Source organism: Orbicella faveolata, unplaced genomic scaffold (assembly GCF_042242905.1).
Source record: "Orbicella faveolata isolate gen_17 unplaced genomic scaffold, um_ofav_v1 contig_15, whole genome shotgun sequence".
NCBI classification, from domain to species: Eukaryota; Metazoa; Cnidaria; class Anthozoa; order Scleractinia; family Merulinidae; genus Orbicella; species Orbicella faveolata.
This window is the reverse complement of record NW_028301542.1, coordinates 5,963,712-5,984,303: the sequence shown is the minus strand read 5'-3', so window position 1 is coordinate 5,984,303 and position 20,592 is coordinate 5,963,712. Positions and strand designations below refer to the sequence as shown.

At 41.4% G+C, this 20,592-nt stretch overlaps 2 protein-coding genes and 1 pseudogene across 4 annotated transcripts; all 3 read left to right on the top strand.

Annotated features, from left to right (window-relative positions):
* The first annotated feature begins 42 nt into the window (after positions 1 to 42).
* On the top strand, positions 43 to 6,434 carry LOC110060108 (UDP-glucuronosyltransferase 1A5-like). The gene is made up of 5 exons (XM_020766856.2): positions 43 to 1,017; positions 2,376 to 2,985; positions 4,049 to 4,258; positions 4,948 to 5,236; positions 5,427 to 6,434. The coding sequence occupies exons 1-5, from the start codon at positions 868 to 870 to the stop codon at positions 5,707 to 5,709; spliced, it is 1,542 nt and encodes a 513-aa protein (XP_020622515.2). The 5' UTR covers positions 43 to 867; the 3' UTR covers positions 5,710 to 6,434.
* Positions 6,435 to 8,567: 2,133 nt separating this feature from the next.
* On the top strand, positions 8,568 to 13,831 carry LOC110060112 (2-hydroxyacylsphingosine 1-beta-galactosyltransferase-like; annotated as a pseudogene). Its single transcript, XR_016206732.1, has 5 exons — positions 8,568 to 8,651; positions 9,908 to 10,514; positions 11,457 to 11,663; positions 12,137 to 12,425; positions 13,069 to 13,831. The product of XR_016206732.1 is annotated as a 2-hydroxyacylsphingosine 1-beta-galactosyltransferase-like (transcript).
* A 1,418-nt stretch (positions 13,832 to 15,249) lies between these two features.
* Positions 15,250 to 20,578, top strand: LOC110060107 (UDP-glucuronosyltransferase 1A5-like). Of its 2 annotated transcripts, none has more exons than XM_020766854.2 (5): positions 15,250 to 15,417; positions 16,271 to 16,877; positions 17,984 to 18,193; positions 19,007 to 19,295; positions 19,763 to 20,578. In XM_020766854.2, exons 1-5 carry the CDS (start codon positions 15,250 to 15,252, stop codon positions 20,040 to 20,042), a joined length of 1,554 nt encoding a protein of 517 aa, XP_020622513.2. In that variant the 3' UTR covers positions 20,043 to 20,578. The 2 variants fall into 2 exon arrangements, with proteins under 2 accessions (XP_020622513.2, XP_089144269.1); XM_089288143.1 differs by having other exon boundaries at positions 15,381 to 15,417; positions 16,249 to 16,877.
* Positions 20,579 to 20,592: the final 14 nt, after the last annotated feature.

The following is a 20,592-nucleotide window of genomic DNA, read 5'->3' as shown; positions in this document are numbered from 1 at the left end:
TCGCCTGCATGGTAATCTAGCATATTAACCTCGCTCAGATGTGATGAGCACAACAAGACATACTCATTCTCGGCTCTGGAGGCGGGAATGAAAATACACTAAGGGACGAACTTTATTTTTTTAGAGGGGGGTTGGGTATTTTTCTGAGGCATGAAATGTTTTTCACCCCCATAGGCTGTGCATGATCTTCTTTGGTGGGCAATAGCCTGCACGAGAATTTGCTGAGCATCAGAAAACTGGACATGGATAGAAGGCCCCTGCATGATTATTTTTTCCAGCAGTTTTGCTGTACAGGGATTTTTTTTGGTAATTGCCCAACCTAAAAAATAATGGTCCGTCCCTATTAAGTATAGAGCGAACTCGGTCGACATCTACAATTTGTCACGCAATCTTTCCTCACGCAACCCTCGTTAGGGAAGGGTGCGTGACGATTCTAGACTGCGAGCAGTCTCACCTTTGCTCGAACATCCGTGGGGAAGAACGCAAAGAAGAACTCAACACAATTGAGCAGTCGAGAGCGTGCGAGCGTGACATGCGAAGCGCGCGCCGCTTGTATACCGCGCTCGCAGGTTCAACTTGTTTTGCGTTCTTCCCCACGGATGTTTGAGCAAAAGAGAGACTGCTCGCGGTCTATGACGACTCATACTAGTAAGAACGTCTTCGCAGGAGGCTAATAGTTTAAAGACCTTGAATAATTATTTTACATCAGATGCAGTCTCGAGGAATTCTGGCCCATTTTCCCGGACCAAGATACGGCCATACGGCACCGTACCCACTAGGGGGTGGTGGGGAGGAGTGCGCTCTGACGATGACCGCGAAATATTTTAGTTTGTCGCACGCTAGGGAGTTACATAAAGAAAGAAAGAAATGGCGACGATACTACTTGTTGTTGTTTCACTTTTGACGGTGAACTCTGCTTTGGCGGCCAGAATTATAGGTATTACTGGAGAGTCTTCGGGATCTCACTATTTCGTGGTGAGGAAAGCAATGGAAGAATTATCGTCACGGGGACATGAGGTTTGTATTAAAGCATTGTTAAACACATCAGATCGATATAGCTTCCTGGCTTTCATTTCACTTTAGGAAGTTACGATCACGCAAGCAGCGCTTTCCATTACGAAGCTTTTTGACGTTTCACTTTGGTTCGCTATAACAGTACGCGCGCGAGTCTGAAGCCCGCGGGTGGAAACTTCGGCCTCACTTACCCTCGGGTCTGCAATCGGACACAATTTCTCGCACGTAGCTGAAACATTTGAACCTTAGCTTGACTGACACACGTTCGACAGATACTTGACCTTGATCATGAACCAATCAGGATACGTTTGTTGCAAAAGTTGTCAGGGTTGTGAGGCTGTGTGTTTTGTGAAGTTTATTAAGCAGAGTTGGGGGCTCACAGTTCTCATTTTATCTATCTTTGAGGGTTGATTCGAATGGTGAACCTCTTACATGGGCCGGGGGGGGGGGGAACTTCCGTCTGAAAGGGTCGGAATGCTTGTCAAATAGTTTGAATTACTGCAATGACTTTATGATGGTAAACATGCTGCCCTCAAATATTTTCTCCTATAAATAAATTTATAATAAGTATCCTTACCCTTTCATATACCTGGACTTGTGAAATCCCTAACCTTCTATATACCTGAAGCTTGACTAAGGTACCCCTCATGGGTGGGGTGGAGCATCCATAGGGAGTAGCCCTCCTGGGGGAGTCCCCACTAGGCATTTTTTTCTGAACACCTTAAGTTAGACCTAAGTGACATCATAATCTGTAATTTTCACCCCTGCATGAAACATCCCCAACTCTCTTACAGTAAGTGGTAAATAAATAAATAAATAAATAAATAATTACGTAGTAGGTGATCCCTATAATGGCCTATATAGGGAGGCTCTGCCCAGGAGGGGTACCTTTTTGAGGCTTCAGGTATATAAAAGGGTAGGGAATTCACAAGCTGAGGAATATGAAAAGGTAGCTAATGGATATCTGTCATTTAGTTATTTCAAAAAGCCTTAAATTAAAATAACTCGAACAGATGCACCAATATGGCTGTATTATTTCATTCATTAGGCACTAGGTACATGAAAATGACAAGAAGACCTACGTTTTTGGTGTTTTATTCATAGTATGGACCAGGTTATGCAAGTATGTGAAGGGGGTACCTTTTCTGTCAAAGTGGTATACAAAAGGATAAGGATTTGGACCAGTTTTGGGCAGAGCCCCCCCGTGTAGAACTTGTAGAGTGTCCCCCCCCCCCCCCCATTCCCACCCCTAGGAACAGAAGTCAGGTTGTACTGAACCGTTAAGTCACATACTTTATATCATTATATAGGAAATAATGACTTAATCCTCTGTGATCAAATTCTTGTTTTAAATTGTGTAGGTAGTTCTTGTAAAGCCCTCCATGGAGAAAGAATCAAGATCAGATGAAGAGATTCCTCATAAGACGTACCAAGTCCCATTTGATTCTGCTTTTCTTGAAAAAATTGTAATAAGAATGGCAATTGAAGAGGGGATGTTGAAGGCAATTCTCAAATTGAATGAACTGCGAAGAGTTGATTGTGAACACTTGTTAAATGACACAGAACTACTTCAATCTCTGCAGAATTTTGACTTGGTGGTATATGAAGCAGCTGCCATATGTAGCGTGTTAGTCGCTGATCTTCTTGGTATTCCTCATGTTGTAATATTTCCAATTTCACCAAATGTTGCAACATCTTCATATTACCAGATACCCCTTCCTGTGTCATATGTTCCTGTACACATGACTAGCTTTACCAGTAAAATGTCCTTCATACAGCGTCTTATGAACTTTGGAATGTACATTTTTTCTCAATTTGCGGCACATTTTATGTTTGCCACTTCCATGGGCCACCTCAAGGAGAAGTACAACATCACGCCTGAGATAAGCTACCATGAGGCTCTTGCAAATTATGAACTGTTGATTATTGAAGCAGATTTTGCTCTGGAATATCCACAGCCACTTCTGCCAGGTTTGCATAATGTGCAGGTCTAGAAAATATCCATACCAGCCCACATCAAGGATGGTCATTGGAAATTCCAATGGGGTGTGGGGTCTCAAAAGCCGAATTTTTAAAGGGAAAGCATGAAGTTAAACTGGAAATTCCGCGGGGCACAGGGGGAGCATACAAACCAAATAACCACCTTTGGTGGAGGTGTTGGATATTTTCTGGAACCACATAATGTATTTCTTTTAAATATAAAATATTAATTTTTGAAGACGGTCAAGCCATGAGGGCTTGAATTTAAAACAGTACAGTGACTGAGAATTGGGCACCAATTACTGTCCCCAAATTTTTATTTTGTATATTAATTATTATCAAAAGCCCCTTCAAAGACCCTGTTTACATGGAGGCAGGGACAGTCAACTGCCCTGTGTAACTGGCCGGGCTACCTGGCTAGGAGGGTTAACACATAGCCTGCCTTTCATACATGCAACTCACCTAAATATGTCAGTCACTGGGCCATCTTCTGTCTGGCTGCTAAGCAAATTTCAAAGACGATGGTGTACGGTAGAAACCTTTTGGCACACACAAAGTTTTATTTTTTATCACTTGTTCCACTAGCGGCAACTTTTCAATGTCTTTATGGCAGTTACATGGCAAAAAGATAGGCGTGTTTAAAACACAAAATGGCAAAACAATAAAATATAACTGCAGTTTGCCTACCGGTAAATATTGCTCAGGTTAGCACAAATATCACTGATTGGAATTGAGGGGGGTTGGCTCAAGAATTGTATGGGTAATAACTGTATCCCAGATTATTAACTGCCATTTCATGTTTGAAACTAGACAGTAGGGTGCCCCAGAAAGGCAGATTACCATGTCTGGGATAGCCAGGGCACTCTCCATGTAAACTGAGGCCCTAAAAGTTTGAATCACATTAGTTTTAGAGACCAATAACAAAGATCCAATGTAGAAATCATGATCCACAAACCAAAAAACAATCAAAATGCATTTCTCTATCTTTTTTCTAAGAGGAAATTTCACAAAACCTCTCCATAGTCATGTTAACATGAGTGTATTTGATTTGCAGGTCACATCATGGTTGGTCCCATTACCATACAACCTAAAGTCAACCCACTCCCCCCTGATTTAGTTGATTTTATCAACAGTGCAGGAGGGAATGGATTCATTATTGTTTCTTTTGGGTCTTATGTACAAACAGTTGTTCCTAAGGAAAAGATTGACATCATGGCCTCAGCTTTTGGAAAGTTGAGGCAGAACGTTTTATGGAAGCTCAAAGGTAACAGTGATTTGTTTGTACCATACATTTGCATAATATATAGATTTAGCCAAGCCTAAAAGCAGAGCACCGAATTATAATAAGGTAACCCGGCCTGAGCCTGCAATCCAATCAAAAGCCAGTACCTGGGCAGCGGTCAACTTCAAAAAAAACATGACCTCAATAAGCTCTAACCTTGAGCCCACCATATGGTCACGTGATACTAGTCAGCGGATGCCTTGTTTTGATAGGTGTCAATAGGTGATTTGCATGCGATGATGGCGTGATTTAACTGCAACTAAGAGAATCCTTCACTTTTTTGTTTCTTATGCCAATTAAGGCAATTGCTATTGAACCCCACTGGAAATTTAAAATTTAAATAATAAAGATTAACGAAAGGAATTCTGGTAGTTGTAGTCAAATGACATTACAACGTGCAAATCTGCTATTGACCAGAACATGGATGTCCAGTATCGAACATTTACGCTGTAAACTAAGGCTTCATTTATAGCCGCCGTGTTGTGCGACTTCGTCTCGTCATTGTGCGTATATGCGCCCACTGGAGCATTACCCGACGTTAGCTATATATGATGACCATGAGAAAAGTAATTCATGGGTTCCTATGAGTATGATTGCTCCACTTGGTAGCCTTTCGGGCCATGGTTGGAGCTGATGTGACTGAAAATCTCGTTCTCTTTTTATGTTTAAAGGGTACATCCCTTCGTTTCTCAATGCTAATGTCAAAGCAGTGTCATGGTTACCTCAGAATGATCTATTGGGTCACAAGGACATCAAAGCTTTTGTCTCCCATGTGGGACACCACAGTCTCTATGAGTCAGCATACCATGGTGTCCCTGTGGTGGCTTATCCCTTATTTGGAGATCAGCCTTCTAACGCTAAGAAAGTAGAGCATTTTGGACTTGGAATAGCTGTGGATCACCAAACTGTGAATGCCCAGCAACTTTTAGAGGCAATAGAGAGTGTTGTCAATGAACCAAGGTATTGATAGCTTTGTGTCATTTGTTAGTTAGCTAGCGTAGCGATTATCTCAGCTTTCAGAGATTTCGCCGCTAACAGCTGCAACTCACGAGGATGCTCTTAAAACATTTGAGTGTTCTCAAACCTCTCAGTGAAATCATTTTCAAAAATTTTAGTTTTCCAGCTATAACAATTTAAACCTCATTTCTAGATTCAAAACCGAGGCCATGCGCATTTCTCAGCTGATGAAAGACAGTCCACGGACCCCGCTGGAGAAAACTGGTGACTGGATAGAGTATGTACTCAGACATGGTGGAGCCCAGCACCTCAGAGCTCAAGTGTTTAGCATTCCTTGGTATCAGTACTACCTACTTGACGTCATAGCTTTTCTTGTTGCTGTGGTGACATTGGTTGTCATGGTGATAAGATTGACATGTAGATGCATGTGTCGAGTGTGCTGTCGACGGAGTGACAACAAACCTAAGAAGGAGTGAACTGTTCTTAGTTCATTATATTTTTTTAGAAAATGTAGAACTCATTCGTTTGTATGTCATACCGTTTAATCTCGATTCTGGTCTCACTTAGTGTGTCCAGGACGAAACGCTACTTTAGTAGTCAATGTACGTCGTCGTCGTGTCCGTTTTAAAATGTTATCAACTATTTTTGGGGGGTCAATATAGCTATACCTCGAATAAGTCTTAGATTGGTCTCTTTTTAGAGATTTAATTCAACTTTTCCGACGAGCATCGCTACTCTGAAGAATCAAAGCAGCTTTTATTATTTTTTTTTAATTTAACAAAGCGGCTTTTATTGGTGCTACCATTTTCTGAAGATTTTTGGAAGTTTTTTGAAGCTTAACGAAGATTTTCGAGGAAGATTCAGAGATCTTTCGACTTCTAAGCACATATTTAAAACATTTAAGTATTACAAACTCGTCAGTAAACTTGATGCCATCATTAATTATTTTATTAACTACTGCAGTGGCAACAGAAAATGCTTAGAAATCTTACTTTCAAGGGTATTAGTCCGGGTAATTTTAATTTAGACCAATTACTATGACAGAAAAGAGCAACTTTCGCGAAAAAGAACAACTTTCTCTTTGTTTTTTTTTTACAAGATGTGTGCAACTTTTTGTCTAATTTCGAGCAATGTTTTGAGAAATGTGTAACAACTTGTAGATAGCTTTACAGGAGTAAAGTGGTGGCTTTTATGTGCAGAATGAATATGAAGATGGAGAAACCGCCCCATATTCGCAGCAGCGAAAGTAAGTTTCCCTCACGAAAGCTGTAGAGGGGTACTTTTCGAGAAAATTGCGACAGACAGCGAGGATGTTACTTGCTTGATTCAAATCAGTAGAGAGCAGTTATCAGCAAAACTGCAAAACTACTCTGCCATTTTTCTTTTCACGAAAATGCCGTCATGACGCCAAATTCGTCAAACTTGATATGAACTCACTCCTGCCAGACCAATTTTTTGCACCTAGTGAGACCTGTATTAAGCGGACACCTTTGGGACCCTCACTAGTGTCCGCTTAATACAGGGTGTCCGCTCAAAACAGGTTCTAATATGTTGTGCAATAAAAGTTAATTATTAACTCTTTTGTTACCCAGTGTAACACGGTGTGTTACACTGTTGTACTGTCCAGTCAATCAAAGAATCAATCTAGAATTGGCTTGCTCATTTGACGGTTGAATTGACGGTAAAAATATTGCGTTTCTAACCGTTGGCGGTTATTATTTCATTTGGTCTTTTTTGGCCATTTGACGGTTGATGGTTAACCCCATACTGAGAACCTCCAGCGAGAATGAGTGCTTTGCCCAAGAACACAGCACAATGGCTGGGGCTGGTTCGAGTTCCGCCGCTCGCTCGAGTCTGGTCTGCGGTCCTGGACTTCTTCCTCGAACAGCAGCTGGTAATGGACTGAAACACTCATTAAGCCACCGGACGTCCTTAACAACAACAACATCTTTATATTACAACATTTTTAGTTTATTCAATTCATGCAGTATGTTTTCGACGAGGTAACTATTACTATCTTGTTTGAATGAGACTGGAGGCTAAATAAACCATTAGGTTTTCGAGTTAGCCTCCAGCCCAGTTATGTCTAATTGTAGGACAGGAGAGATGAAGGAAGAATTTACAGTTTACAGTTTGGTTTTAATAAGGGAGAACAAAACAAAAATTAACTAACCTGTGGTACTAAATTTCTGCGGGGTCTAATTTTTGCGATTTTGCGATTTTTTTTCTCCGCGATCCGCCAGAAAAATTTCTGCAAAACTTTTCTCCGCAATAATTTACTACACCGGTGAAATTCTACATACAAATATCAAAAGTAGAATCTTGTTGCTGCTATTTATTTAAAACGTCTCTTTCGTTCAGAGACAAAACGATGAAATGAGAAACAAAACGTTCAGAAATAAAAACGTTTACAGGAAAAGATCGTCTGAAGGTTCTCCATTGAGAAGAGCATCTATAATTCCACTCAAGAGCAGGGTGTAACTTAGTCTCCTCCGCAGCCGTTATTAGGGTCGTCACGCAACGCTTCTCCCCGTGGGGGAGAAGCGTTGCGTGACGACCCTAATAACGGCTGCGGAGGAGACTAGGTGTAACTGTGATATTATTATTAGCCGTTATTAGGGTCGTCACGCAACGCTTCTCCCCGTGGGGGAGAAGTGTTGCGTGACGACCCTAATAACGGCTGCGGAGGAGACTAGGTGTAACTGTGATAGAGTGAAACGGATTACTGGATATTACTCTGTTTTGCATATCTACATGTTGTTTCATTAGCCAATTGCATGTAGTTTAATGAAAACTGCGAAAAACGCGACTTTCCTAAAATCGCAAAAATTAGTACACAGCAAGAAAAACCACCTTTTTTACAATCGCAAAAAGTATTTCCCGCAACATACAAAAATTCGCCGATTCACAAAAATAAACTCCCGCAGAAATTTAGTGCCCCACGATAATTCGGGTTTTGGTCTGAGAGAAAATAATGTTTTTCTGGTTTTGAAAAAGCAAATAGGCTAAGTTCTTTGAAATGGGTTGGAAGCTCTTTCCAAAGATCTATTGCCTGAAAAGTATAGTTTGTTTTCCCTATATTTGTCGTTATGCGTAGTTTGTATAAATTTTGTGCAGCTGCTTTCCTGCAAAGCAAAAACTGCTAAAAAAATTGTGCAACGAGAGCCATGGGGACAAAAAATCGAGCACGTGCTTTCTACTATCCAGGTCGTATTTTTTGATGTCAAAAAATGCTTGCCCAAGCTATTGCCCAGCAAAAAAAGGTCATGCACAGCCCAAAGGTGAGGGGGGGGGGGGGGGGGGAAATGATGCCCCAGAAAAATGCGCACACCACATGGGCATCAGTGCTTTTTCATCAGGATCTCATTACTTCGTCGTCCGGAACACCTTGCAGGAGTTGGCATCACGAGACCATCAGGTAAACGCAAGCTACCTGTATTCCGTGCGTTCGACGTGAGAGCGTTCGAAACCCTCACTTTAACAGCTTGAATGTTTTCATTAGAAATCATCTTTAACGCCTGGTTCTCATATCCCGCCGACCTATCTGCGACGTAGTCGCCGGTTGCGACTGACAACGTTCGGCGATCTGTCCCAGTGGGTCCCCGGCGCATCTGCGATGGATCGCCGACGTACTCAAATTTGCACGAAATGAAAATCGAATTGCACAAGTTTCAACCATTTCATCCCTAAATATGAATCAAATCGTCTTACTGGAGTACGTTGCGTCCGCAGATGATGTTCACATAAAGTATTTTCATCGCCGACAACTGCCGACAACCGCCGACAACCGCCGACAACCACCGGCTTGCCTGCGAAGTTGAACTCAGCTCAACTTCGCAGGCAAGCCGGCGGTCAATGCCTGGGATAGATTATGATTCAGCGATAAATGTTCACATATGCCGTAACGGTGTCCCAGGCCGTGCCGGCGGCTATGTGGCTTAATAGAGAAGACCGCTCAGTCACGGTATTTTGAGTTATTTTTGCCACGTACAAAATTACCTTTAAATTGAAGGAAACCTGAAAATGGTAGTTTACTGAGCGCGGAAACACGAAAGAGATAATAGTTAACCATAACTGAATGAGGACGGTTAAGGATGGAGGATTACAAACGACGAACTTGAAATGTTTATGCTAAACTTTTTAAGATGTGCAAACCGTTACGATCTCCTTTAGCAGATGTCAAATACACAGTAAATATGTAAGTTGTTCTCAGTCAAGCGTAGCCTCCATTCCAATCAGTCAACGGCGGTCAACAGCAAAGTTTGACATGCAAACGAGGTGACTGGGTCATTCTGTATTGCGTTGACCCTTTTCCCTCGTTCGTATGGCCTTTTATTATACGGTTGACCTGGTCCGCGATGAAAGAAGAATTCTGATTGGGTCCCTTAGAGGTCCGAATTTTACTATACGGACCGCCATGGTGGACCGCTCATGAATTAATTTAGGCGAATGAACAGTTTCTTGTAAAGTGGATTTTTTTTTCCCCTCATGTTTGGAGAAATTGACCAGTATCTCGCGCTAGCTCATAACATATATATAACCAGGAGCCCATCACCATATGACAAAAGAATATTATTACTGGAAGTTTTCAAGTGTTGGACAAACATGCATTCCATGTGCATTCAATTCTAACGACGAAGCTCAATTTTCACTTTTCGTTTTTGTTTTTCACAGGTTGTGATGGTGGTTTCCTCTGATAGGCCACCAACGCCCAACGAGAGAATCCCACACAAGACGTTTGAAATTCCCTACAAACCTGGCTTCATTGAAGATCTAATGATAAGACCTGCACTTGAAGAGAACAAGTACAAAATTGGATGGAACCTGTTTCAAGTTCAACTTGTCATGTGTGAAAGCCTTTTGAACAGCAGTGATACCTTGCGGGAGTTCAAGAGCTTTGATTTGATCGTGTTTGATTCCTCTGGGCCGTGTGGTGTCTTAGTCAGTCAGTTCCTTGATATTCCAAGTGTAACAGTTGCTATTGGACCTCCAAACCAAGCTATTTCAACATATCATATGGTACCCTTGCCAGTGTCATATGTACCGTTGCGTGAGACAGGGTTGCCAAGTAAAATGACATTCGTTCAGCGTGTTGTCAACTTTGGAATGTTCATTGTTACCAGATTTCTACTCGATCTTTTTGTTGCTCGTTCATTTGACGCACTTAAAGCTAAGTTCAATATCAAGCCTGAAAGAAGTTTCGCGGAAGGTCTTGGTGATACAGAGCTGGTGATTTTCGTAGCCGATTTTGCTCTTGGATTTCCACAGCCTCTTCTACCAGGTTGGTTGAACAAATTAAATAGATACGTTTTACCATAGTTGGTAGAGGGGACTGGGTCTCCTCAACCAACTGGTTTTACTTATAACAACTGGTCTTAAGTTACTTACATTATGAAATATAATGACAACCAATCGGAATTTTCAAGCAAACCGATGTTGCGTACTTAATTATTCCACGAGCACGCTTTGGAGATGCTATAATCGTCTCATATCCAACAAGGGTGAATGGAATAATTGTAGTACTAAAAAACGCTCCCACAATATAGAGAACTAACAAAAAATCAAAATAAGGCCTCGAAAGTTACATGTATGCTCACCATATTTGTAGAGCATGGTATAATGGTTCATATACCATGGTGGCTAAGCCAATGAAACGTTTGAATTACGTTACCCAACGATCTAGTTTTTGATAATTGGTGTTATCTTGTGGAAGGCGTATCATGGTGTGCTGTCTCACCATAATGCGTCGCTCCTACCGATCAGAATCAGTGTGTAGGGAATTCGTTTTAAGATCTCTAACTATTGTTTATGTACACTGTTATACATTGAACTCACTATCTCTTTTCTGATTGACCGAAAGCGTACAGTGAATTTTCGAAATCAGCGTCTGTGACGTCATCTAGCTGCAGATTATACAATAATCATGTCAAGGACACTCAAGGTCACAAGTAATCATGTCATGTATGACCGGGGTGCCTGATTTCTAAGGGTAATCATGTCAAGCTCGAGCGCTTTGTGTTGGTTGCGGTCAGTGAAAAAGCAAACACATGGTTTCCATTTATTTTTTCGTTCAATGTATAATAAAACAATTACTAGATTCGGTTTTTGTGATATCCAGAATAATCATGGTCCCGGTAAGTGTTATCAGCCTCAGCCAACTCCTACCTCGACCTTGATTATTCTGGATATCACAAAAACCTCATCCAATAATTGTTTATTATAGGTCATATCATGGTGGGACCAATCACAGTTCAAGAGTCTGAGAAGCTCCCTCCTGATTTTCAGGAATTTGTAGGCGATTCAGGGGGGTACGGCTTCATAATGGCTTCCTTTGGAACATATGTGTAATCAGTTATTCCTAAAGAAAAGATAAACATGCTGGCTACAGCCTTTGGAAAGTTGAAGCAAAAAGTTCTGTGGAGACTGAAAGGTGATTAAGTTACAATTTTAGCGAGAGATTGAGCGACTGGCTGATTTATTGACTAATTGATTGTTTAAAACTGACGAACTGACTGTCTGTCTGACTGGCTCAATGAATGATGGACCCACTGGTCAATTGGTTGACTGACTGACTGACTGACTGACTGACTGACTGCCTGACTGAGGGACTGACTGACTGTTGACCCACTGACTTACTGACTGACAGACAGATCTGCTGACTGGCCGGGCTTGCTACATGACACATCAGCTAGGTGGCCAACTTGACGACTGACTGGCTAAGTTACTGATAAACTGCCTGGCTGTCTGGTGGACCGACCGACCGACTAACGGCCTGACTGGGTGAATGATCGTAGAGCAAGCGAGCATTTTTAGAGCAGTAATTTGCATATTTACCTCAAGTAACTTAGTATGACTAATTCAATGACATAGCACTACTCTTACAAAACATTTGACCATTTTTAGATTATGTTCCACCATCTCTCAGTCCAAGCATCAAAGTAGTGTCATGGTTACCTCAGAATGATCTATTGGCTCACAAGCACATCAGAGCTTTTGTCTCCCATGTGGGACACAACAGTCTTTACGAGTCTCCGTACTATGGTGTCCTTGTGGTGGCTGTTCCCTTATTTGCGGACCAGTTTCTCAATGCCAAGAAAGCGGAGCAATTTGGACTGGGAATAGTTGTGGATTATGAAACTATGGATGATGAACAACTGTTTGGGACAATTGTGCGGGTAGTTGATGAACCGAGGTGAGGTTGCTAGCAAAGAGGCGACTGGCAAGGGGATGGTTTACTTCCTTGCCGGGGGGTATTTCCTATAATGGCCTATACGGGGAGGCTCCGCCCGAGAGGAGTACCGTTTTCAGGCTTAAGGTATTTAAAAGAGTAGGGGTTTCACATGTTGAGGTATATGAAAGGGTAGACAAATCTGTCATTTAGTTACATCAAATAAAGGGCCTTTAATTAAAACATTTCGAACACAAGCACCTCGTGGCTAGATCATTTCATTTATTAGGCATTACATGAAAATTACAAGAAGACTTCCTTTTTGGCGATTTATTCATAATACGAGCCAGTTATGAAAGTATGTTAAAGGAATACCTTTTTCAATTTAAAGTACAAAAGGGTAAGGAGCCTTCCCGCATACAACGTTGTAGACTATCCCCGGGCTCCCTTGCTCCCTCCATCCCTCCCTCACCTCCTCTGCCTTCCTCTTTCCCGCTCTTCCCCCCTTCTTTCCCTCCCTCCGGCTTCCCATGCTACCTTGCGTACTCTTTCACTCTTTTTTTCTTTGTTCCTCATCTGACGTGCAATTTCGATTCGCCTGGTAATTACAACAAAGTGTGTGAACTGTGTGTGCAAGTTTACTCAGTTTTCTGAACGTTTGTTTCAGATTCAAGGCAGACGCGATGCGCATTTCCCGGCTGATGAAAGACAGTCCACGGACCCCGCTAGAGACAACTGGTGACTGGATAGAGTATGTACTCAGACATGGTGGAGCCCGGCACCTCAGAGCTCAAGTGTTTAACATTCCTTGATATCAGTACTACCTTCTTGACGTCATAGCCTTCCTTGTTGCTATAGTTACTTTGGTTGCATTCTAATAAGGCTGATATGTAGATGCATTTCCCGTGTGTGCTGTAGCAAGGGTGATGCCAAACCCAAGAGGGAATGATCTCGAATTAGTAATCAAATTAAACAATATTGCCGCTCGATATTTTGTCAGGAAATCATCGATTAGAATCAAAAGCTGGTAGAGGGCTCCGAACTACGTTACGGTTTCCTACATCTTGAAAGGTTTAGTCTAAATTTGTCAAGTTCATCGTTTGCAATCCGTATTAATCTTTTCCATTCTTAACCATCCTTGCTTCTTTATGGTTTATTATTATCTCTTTGGTGTTTTTTTTTTTTTTCTATCTTAATAAACTACACAAGCGCACCTTTAAAAGCACTATTTTCAGGTTTCCTTCCATTAAAGATAATTTTGTACGTGGTCAAAACAACCCAAAATACAGTGGCTGAGCTTCTTTAAGGTAAAATGGGAACTAAAATTTCTCTAACTTTTTCACTTGTAAAATGGAATTTGGATGACCTGGACTGAGAATCACAGACAAAATTTGAATGGGACTGTGATTTAGGCAAAAAAAATAAATAAATCGGAAATGAGGTAAGGGCAAAATTTGAGCTGAAAATTGGATTTGTAGCACCTTGCCTGTCGGGACCTTCCTTTTAGACCGGGTTTAAGACATCAGCTGAAATCACTGGGATTGCAAAGTAATGATTAATAGATACTTGCCTATGAATAGGCCATATTCGTATTCTCGGTATTAGACTGGATCTAGCTTGCAACTGAGGCTAATGCGAGAAGTCTTTTCAAATGCAAATGACATTGACTTCTTTTTAATGATATTTTCCTACGCATGTGCCTCCTTTCCAAGCTTGTTCCAGTTCAATACCGAGGATACGAATATGGCCTATTAACTTCTGACATGCGATCAGGCATTCTTATTTATAAGAAAATGTTTAAGCAAGCAATCGGAACGATGATCCTGCTGGTATACGTTGGATCAATAGTGATCTAATCGGCTTTACATATAAAATGAAGAATACAAAAGCAAAAACCGACACAACGTAGGATGACTTTTTGAAGGTGTACTATATTTCGGCTGAGTTTTACGTATTTCCGGTATTACGAAAATATCGGCTACATAAAAACACGTCCCAATGTAAAATTCTCATTGTACCTGAAGAAGGCTGGTTTGGCCAGCCGAAACATAGTACACCTTCAAGAAATCATCCTACGTTGTGTCGGTTTTTGCTTTTGTATTCTTATTCATTAGGATCATTAGCTTCTTGCATTATTATTAGCACATAAGTTTTTCTCTCCGGATGCCGAAAATAAAATTTATCCATCAATAAAGTTACCTCAATAAAGTTACCTTTCTGAAGAAGTATGTTATGAGGTCTATTGTTATAGTTTTTTATCGTACCAACACGAAGTTTTCATACTATCACCTGCTTTGTCTAATCTCGTTCCCAGGCTCCACGCGATTCTTTTGGTCAGTAACAAGTATCGAGACCAATAACGAAAACGGCAAAGATAACGGTAATACAATGATAATGACACTGATAACGATAACGATAATGATAATGATGATAATGATTACCTTTTCACAATTTAGACTGCATTTGTTTGAGGAGACTTCGTCAGTCTAAAACAAAACGTGACGTGAAGTATAACTATTAGAGACCGAAATGTTTTTGCCAGCTGGAGTGCCGCTAGTTACCTCTGCAAAGAACTAAACTACTGGCGAAACTCTGCCATAACTTTCAGGAAGCCAAATCGAATTGAGCGGAATTTCAGCCACGATATAGCATGAGAGGTTGCCTTGTGTTACGAAACTTTTTTGACCATTTTTTATCTCTGTGTAGTCAATCGGAAAATGCTGTCTAATTTGCACTGGAAATTAACGGATTCTCTTCAACTGGGATGGTGTGACAATCAGGTAGAGTTGCGTTACGGCTGCGTTACGTTACAATTACGTTCCGATTCAAGTGCCTCCAAATATTAAATATGCATAAGGTCGCTTACAATATGGCGGTGTTGTGTTTCCTGCTCTTTTTTCTTACTGTTAAGACAGCTTTTTCTGCTAAAATCTTGGGATACAGTGCTTTTGGTTCGGGATCTCATTACTACGTCGTCAGCAGTCCCCTACAAGAGCTTGCTTCACGAGGACACGAGGTACTGATCAAAAACTGAGCGCTTTAACTTGCTGAATCGCGTTTGTCGATTAATCCTGACAGCCTAAGGAAAACGGGTCTGTGCGTGACCAGAAAGCAATACGCAATCCGTTCAGATATTCTACCAAACAAGAATCTACAAAACGTTTTTTAAACGCTCAGGCTTGTAGTCAGTTAATTAGTTAATGCTTTGCTTAACTCGGTTTGAACATTACGTGCACTGACATCCGCATCAAATATCACTTTTACGTCTGTTACAAAACTGTTCTCTGCGGTTCTCTAAAAGTTCGCTCCGCCGTCTCTGGGTGACCTTTGTATCTCAAGGTGTTTCTAAGGGCTAGAGAGAGCATCCCCAGCCTCCAGTGATGTCCAGTTATAGACAAACTGATACGGTTGGTAAAATCAACTTTTCGATCCCTACAGTTTGGCATAAGTATGACTATATATCCATATGTATATATTCATATATTGGGTCTGTATTCAGGCTCGTATAGATACTGTACGAAGAATTGAATGCATGCATTCTCATGTCTAATTTGAGAGAGTTACGCCTGTTACGTATTGTCTGACCGAAAAAATTTTATTTTAAAAGAACAAACCCCAAGGGTGACAGTTAAAAACAGGTTCTGACGTAATGTCTGTCTCAACCTCGCTCCCAGGGCCTTCTCCGCGATGATTTTCAAAATCGCTGAAAAGTGAAGAAGCCTTGTGTCTGTCTTTTTTCTTGTGTTTTGAATCGGGTTATTTTCAGTTAACAAATTAAAGGGAGCTCCGTCAGAATCAACAGCTAGATTTTTCAAATTTGAGACTTAACTGTTTTGTTTTTGTTCAGTTTTTGGTTTTGTTTTTGAAAGGTTGCAATGCTGGTGTCCTCTGATAGGCCAGCAAAAGCCAATGAGAAAATCACACACAAGACTTTTCAAGTTCCCTACAAAACTGGCTTTGTTGAAGATTTGCTGATAAAACCTGCCCTCGCAGGGGGCAAGTATACTGTTGGTTGGAACTACCATAAAATTCAACTGGTCATGTGTGAATGTCTATTGAATAGCACCGAACTCCTGCAAGAGTTAAAGAATTTTGATCTGATTGTTTTTGACGCCTTTGCACCATGTGGTGTGTTACTCAGCGAGGTCCTTTATATTCCGAATGTCATGGTAGTGACTGGATCTCCCAATGATATCTTCGCACCGTATCGCAAAGCTCCCTTACCATTGTCTTATGTTCCGATGCGTGGATCAGGATTTCCAAGTAACATGACCTTCATTCAGCGGGTTAGAAACGTATTTAAGTATTGTTTCGGCAGAGTGCTACTCGACCTTTTGTTCATTCGTACAATGGACGAGATTAAAGTCAAATTCAATATCAATCCCGAAAGAAGCTACAGTGAAAGTTTTTCAGACTCAGCACTAGTACTTTACTTGGCAGATTTTGCTGTGGACTTTCCGCAACCTCTTTTACCAGGTGGGTTAATCACATAGAAATATACACTGTAATGGCATGCAATGAATGTTTAATCAACCAATCAGATGGCAAGAAGACCATATCATAGCTGACTGAATTGTATGATTGATGCATTGGCAGTTTTCTGTCGTTATGACGTGACTCCAGAAACTCGTTATGGAAAACTGGTCGCATATTATAATTATGAACTCGAGATTTCTAGCGCGTGATCGTTGACTCGATATGCACGATAGAAATGATGTTTTGTTAAATACAGTCGAATCTCCCGTAAGCGACCACCCAAAATGTTCAGCCTTGGTGGTCGCCAACGGGAAGTGGTCACTTACGAAGGCTTAGACCAACGTGGGTCATAATTTTGTCTCATTAGCATAAGGTAGCTGCAGACGCTTGCCCCATGTTTTACATGTTTTATTCATGTGAAATGTCATGTCAATTTCGAAAAAAATTTTTGGTACTTCCCATTGAGAAATTTCCGTCTCTTGTACAACCCCAGGAATGTGAGAATGTTATAACCCCATATTATCCAATGTTGATCTATTATCTGTCAAGTGGTCGCTTACGGGAGGTTAAAAACAAAAGAAAATTTCAAACTTTCAGTTCTAAAAGTGGTCGCGTTCTCTTACGAGAGGTGGTCGCTTACAAGAGGTTCCAAATACAGTGATTTGGCTTGGAAAGTTTTTGGTATTTTGAAAAACTGGTCGCTGAGGAAAGGTGGTCGCTTACGGGAGATGGTCGCAACCAGAGGTTCGACTGTAGGTTATTCCGTTAAAGACATTTCAGTGGCGGATCTAGAGGAAGGGCACGGGGGGCCCGCCTCCCCCCTCTCTTATTTTGGGTAAAAAAAAAATTGGAGAAGGAAGAGCCGGCAGGGCAGGCATTAAAAAAAAACGCCCTTCCCCCCCCCCCCCCCCCTCCACCACCCTCCTTAGCTCAAGGTCTGGATCCGCCACTGATTTGTATATGCTAGTGCTTGACCTAAATTTTAATATCTTTTGTCTATGTAAGGTTTTAGGATTTTTCCACTAGTTTTGAAGATAGACTGCTGTTATGTGGGATTTATGACACTAAAAGATCGTTTGTCTAATGATTGTCAAAATATGTCTCAGGTCATATCATGGTTGGTCCAGTAACAGTCCAGAGGCCTTCACAGCTCCCCCCTGATTTTGAATCCTTTGTCAATAATTCAGGAGGGTATGGGTTTGTAATGGTTTCCTTTGGATCATACGTGGAAGCAGCCCTTGGTAAAGAAAAGATCACGATGCTGGCCACCGCGTTCGGAAAGTTAAAGCAAAGAGTTCTATGGAGACTTAATAAAGGTGATAATGCTGCAATTCTTCTTTGATTGCTTTATTCACTAATTAACTAACAGACCGATTGACTGGCTCCTACTGTAGGCTTACTGCATGTGCTAACCTGCTTTATTAAACAAACTATGACGTACTTACGAACGAACGAACGAATAAAACCACCTTTCGGAGAATACGTCGCAAGTAATCATTTCGATTTCAGATAAAGCGGCATTTTATATGTGCTATTAACTCTGCTGAACAAATAAGATTCCATGTTGCTGGGTTTCTGTTCAGTAACAACAGGGAGCTTAAGCTAAGTACGACGCCAACTGCAACAAGAACGTCACCGACCAAAACACTTACTAAGCAGAACAATGGTTGTGCACGTGCGCTACAAATCTTTGTACATTTTGTAACCATTCGCTGCAAAGCAACAACGTCAAGTTTTGCGTATTTTGAAGAATGTGAGCCACGATGCTAATTTTTTTCTTCTGAAATTGATCGCTGCCGTTACATATTTGGATTGAGTGGAGTTTTAGACCGCTCGGCCTACTGTACAGTTCTAGATAATTGCAAAATTCAAAAGTACAATGTAAATCCATTTTTTCTAGCCGACGTCCTCGGCGTCGCCGTCGTCACTGCGTAAGCTTCTCTGATGGGTCACAGATGACGTCAAAATGTTCTCATAACGAAAAAGTGGCACACGAGATCACTGATGTTCATATCGTTGATGCGTCTGTCCCCCAAATAATAAGGACAAGAAAAATGCAAGAATGATACATTTGACTGATTTTATAAAAGTGACTTGAAACTACACTTACAGTAATATGCTATTTCTAGACTACGTTCCACCGTCTCTCAAGCCAAACATCAAAGTAGTGTCATGGTTACCTCAGAACGATCTGTTGGCTCACAAGGACATCAAAGCTTTTGTCTCCCATGTGGGACACAACAGTCTTTATGAGTTAGCGTACCATGGTGTCCCTGTGGTGGCGTTTCCCTTATTTTCGGACCAATTTGCCAACGCCCAGAAAGCAGAACAGTTTGGACTGGGAATAGCTGTGGATCATGAAACTACAGATGCTGAACAACTATCTGAGACAATTGAGCGTGTAGTTAATGAGCCGAGGTGAGCATTTCCTTTATCCATTTTGTTTCGACTTATGGGTCGGAAATTAGCACAATCGATAAAAACCTATTCCCATTCTTCTACCATTTCTCCCTCCCTCCTTCCTTCCCTAGCCTTCCGTCCACCTTCGCTTCCTCCCTCTCTCCTTCCTTCTCAATTCAGTTCCCTTTGTCCTGTTCCCTTCCTCCTTCTTTCCCTCTTTCCTCCCACCCGTCTCCTTTCCTCGCTCATTTCTTTCTTCCCTCCTTACCTTCCTCCTTCCCCCCTACTCAAGTTCCCCCTGGTACCTCTCTTCCTTCCTCCTTCTATCCCTACTATCCCCTATCCCTTTTATCCCCGCTTCCCTACCTTTCGCCATTCCCTTCATCGCGCTTCCCAAAAAACCTCTGTACCAACACACTCTTTCCCTCGCTTTTTGTTGCTTATTCGACAAGCAGTTCACTCAGTTTTTCAAATGCTTATTCTAGATTCAGAACAGAGGTAATGCGCATTTCCCGGCTGATGAAAGACAGTCCACGGACCCCGTCAGAGAAAGCCGGTGACTGGATAGAGCATGTTCTCAGACATGGAGCCCAACACCTCAGAGGTCAAGCGTACAAAATCCCTTGGTATCAATACTACTTACTTGACGTCATGGTTTTTCTTGTTACTATAGTTACCTTGGTGGCCATGGTGATAGGATTGGCATGTAGATGCCTTTGCCGCGTTTGTTGTAGAAAGGGTGAAAGCAAAACTAAGAAGGAGTGAGATCGCACGTGGGCTTTCTGGCTAGTTTGTCCGTTCTGCAGTATTGCAACGGCCAGTTCCTTCCATGAGACGCCCCTGCAGGTTATCATGGTGGTTGTATTCACCAGAATAAATATCCAGACCAAGATGATGAATACAGCAACCATGATTCCCTGCAGGCGCATCTCATAAAGGCAACATTGGGCACTGATTGTGCTAAGAAGATAAAAAGAAGCTGAGATAGTTTGCTTTGCCGTGATGTCACAAGTTGTGAACCGTTTGTTGTTAGATTTCGAATCAAAGTTCGGTCGTTTTTTCGGTGAGACTGTATGTAAATAAATGTTTTAAGTTACTGTAACGGCTCAGATTTGTACAACTAGTCGTTCAAAGTAGTATTGTGTGTGATCCAGGTAGTTCTAATCAATTCTGTAGTTTGTTAGTCGATATTGTTGAAATCATTCACCATTTCTTTTTACTCATAACAATTTGATGGTGACTCCAGTCTGTAAAAGAAATATTAAATTAAAAACAAATAAACAAACAAACAAACAGAACAACGGGTGTTGCTAAA

Coding starts and splice junctions, on each gene's coding strand:
- LOC110060108 (XM_020766856.2), top strand. CDS start 868: ATGGCGACGATACTACTTGTTGTTGTTTCACTTTTGACGGTGAACTCT. Junction 2,986..4,048: donor TCCACAGCCACTTCTGCCAG/GTTTGCATAATG, acceptor TTTGATTTGCAG/GTCACATCATGGTTGGTCCC. Junction 5,237..5,426: donor AGTGTTGTCAATGAACCAAG/GTATTGATAGCT, acceptor CCTCATTTCTAG/ATTCAAAACCGAGGCCATGC.
- LOC110060107 (XM_020766854.2), top strand. CDS start 15,250: ATGCATAAGGTCGCTTACAATATGGCGGTGTTGTGTTTCCTGCTCTTT. Junction 15,418..16,270: donor TTGCTTCACGAGGACACGAG/GTACTGATCAAA, acceptor TGTTTTTGAAAG/GTTGCAATGCTGGTGTCCTC. Junction 19,296..19,762: donor CGTGTAGTTAATGAGCCGAG/GTGAGCATTTCC, acceptor TGCTTATTCTAG/ATTCAGAACAGAGGTAATGC.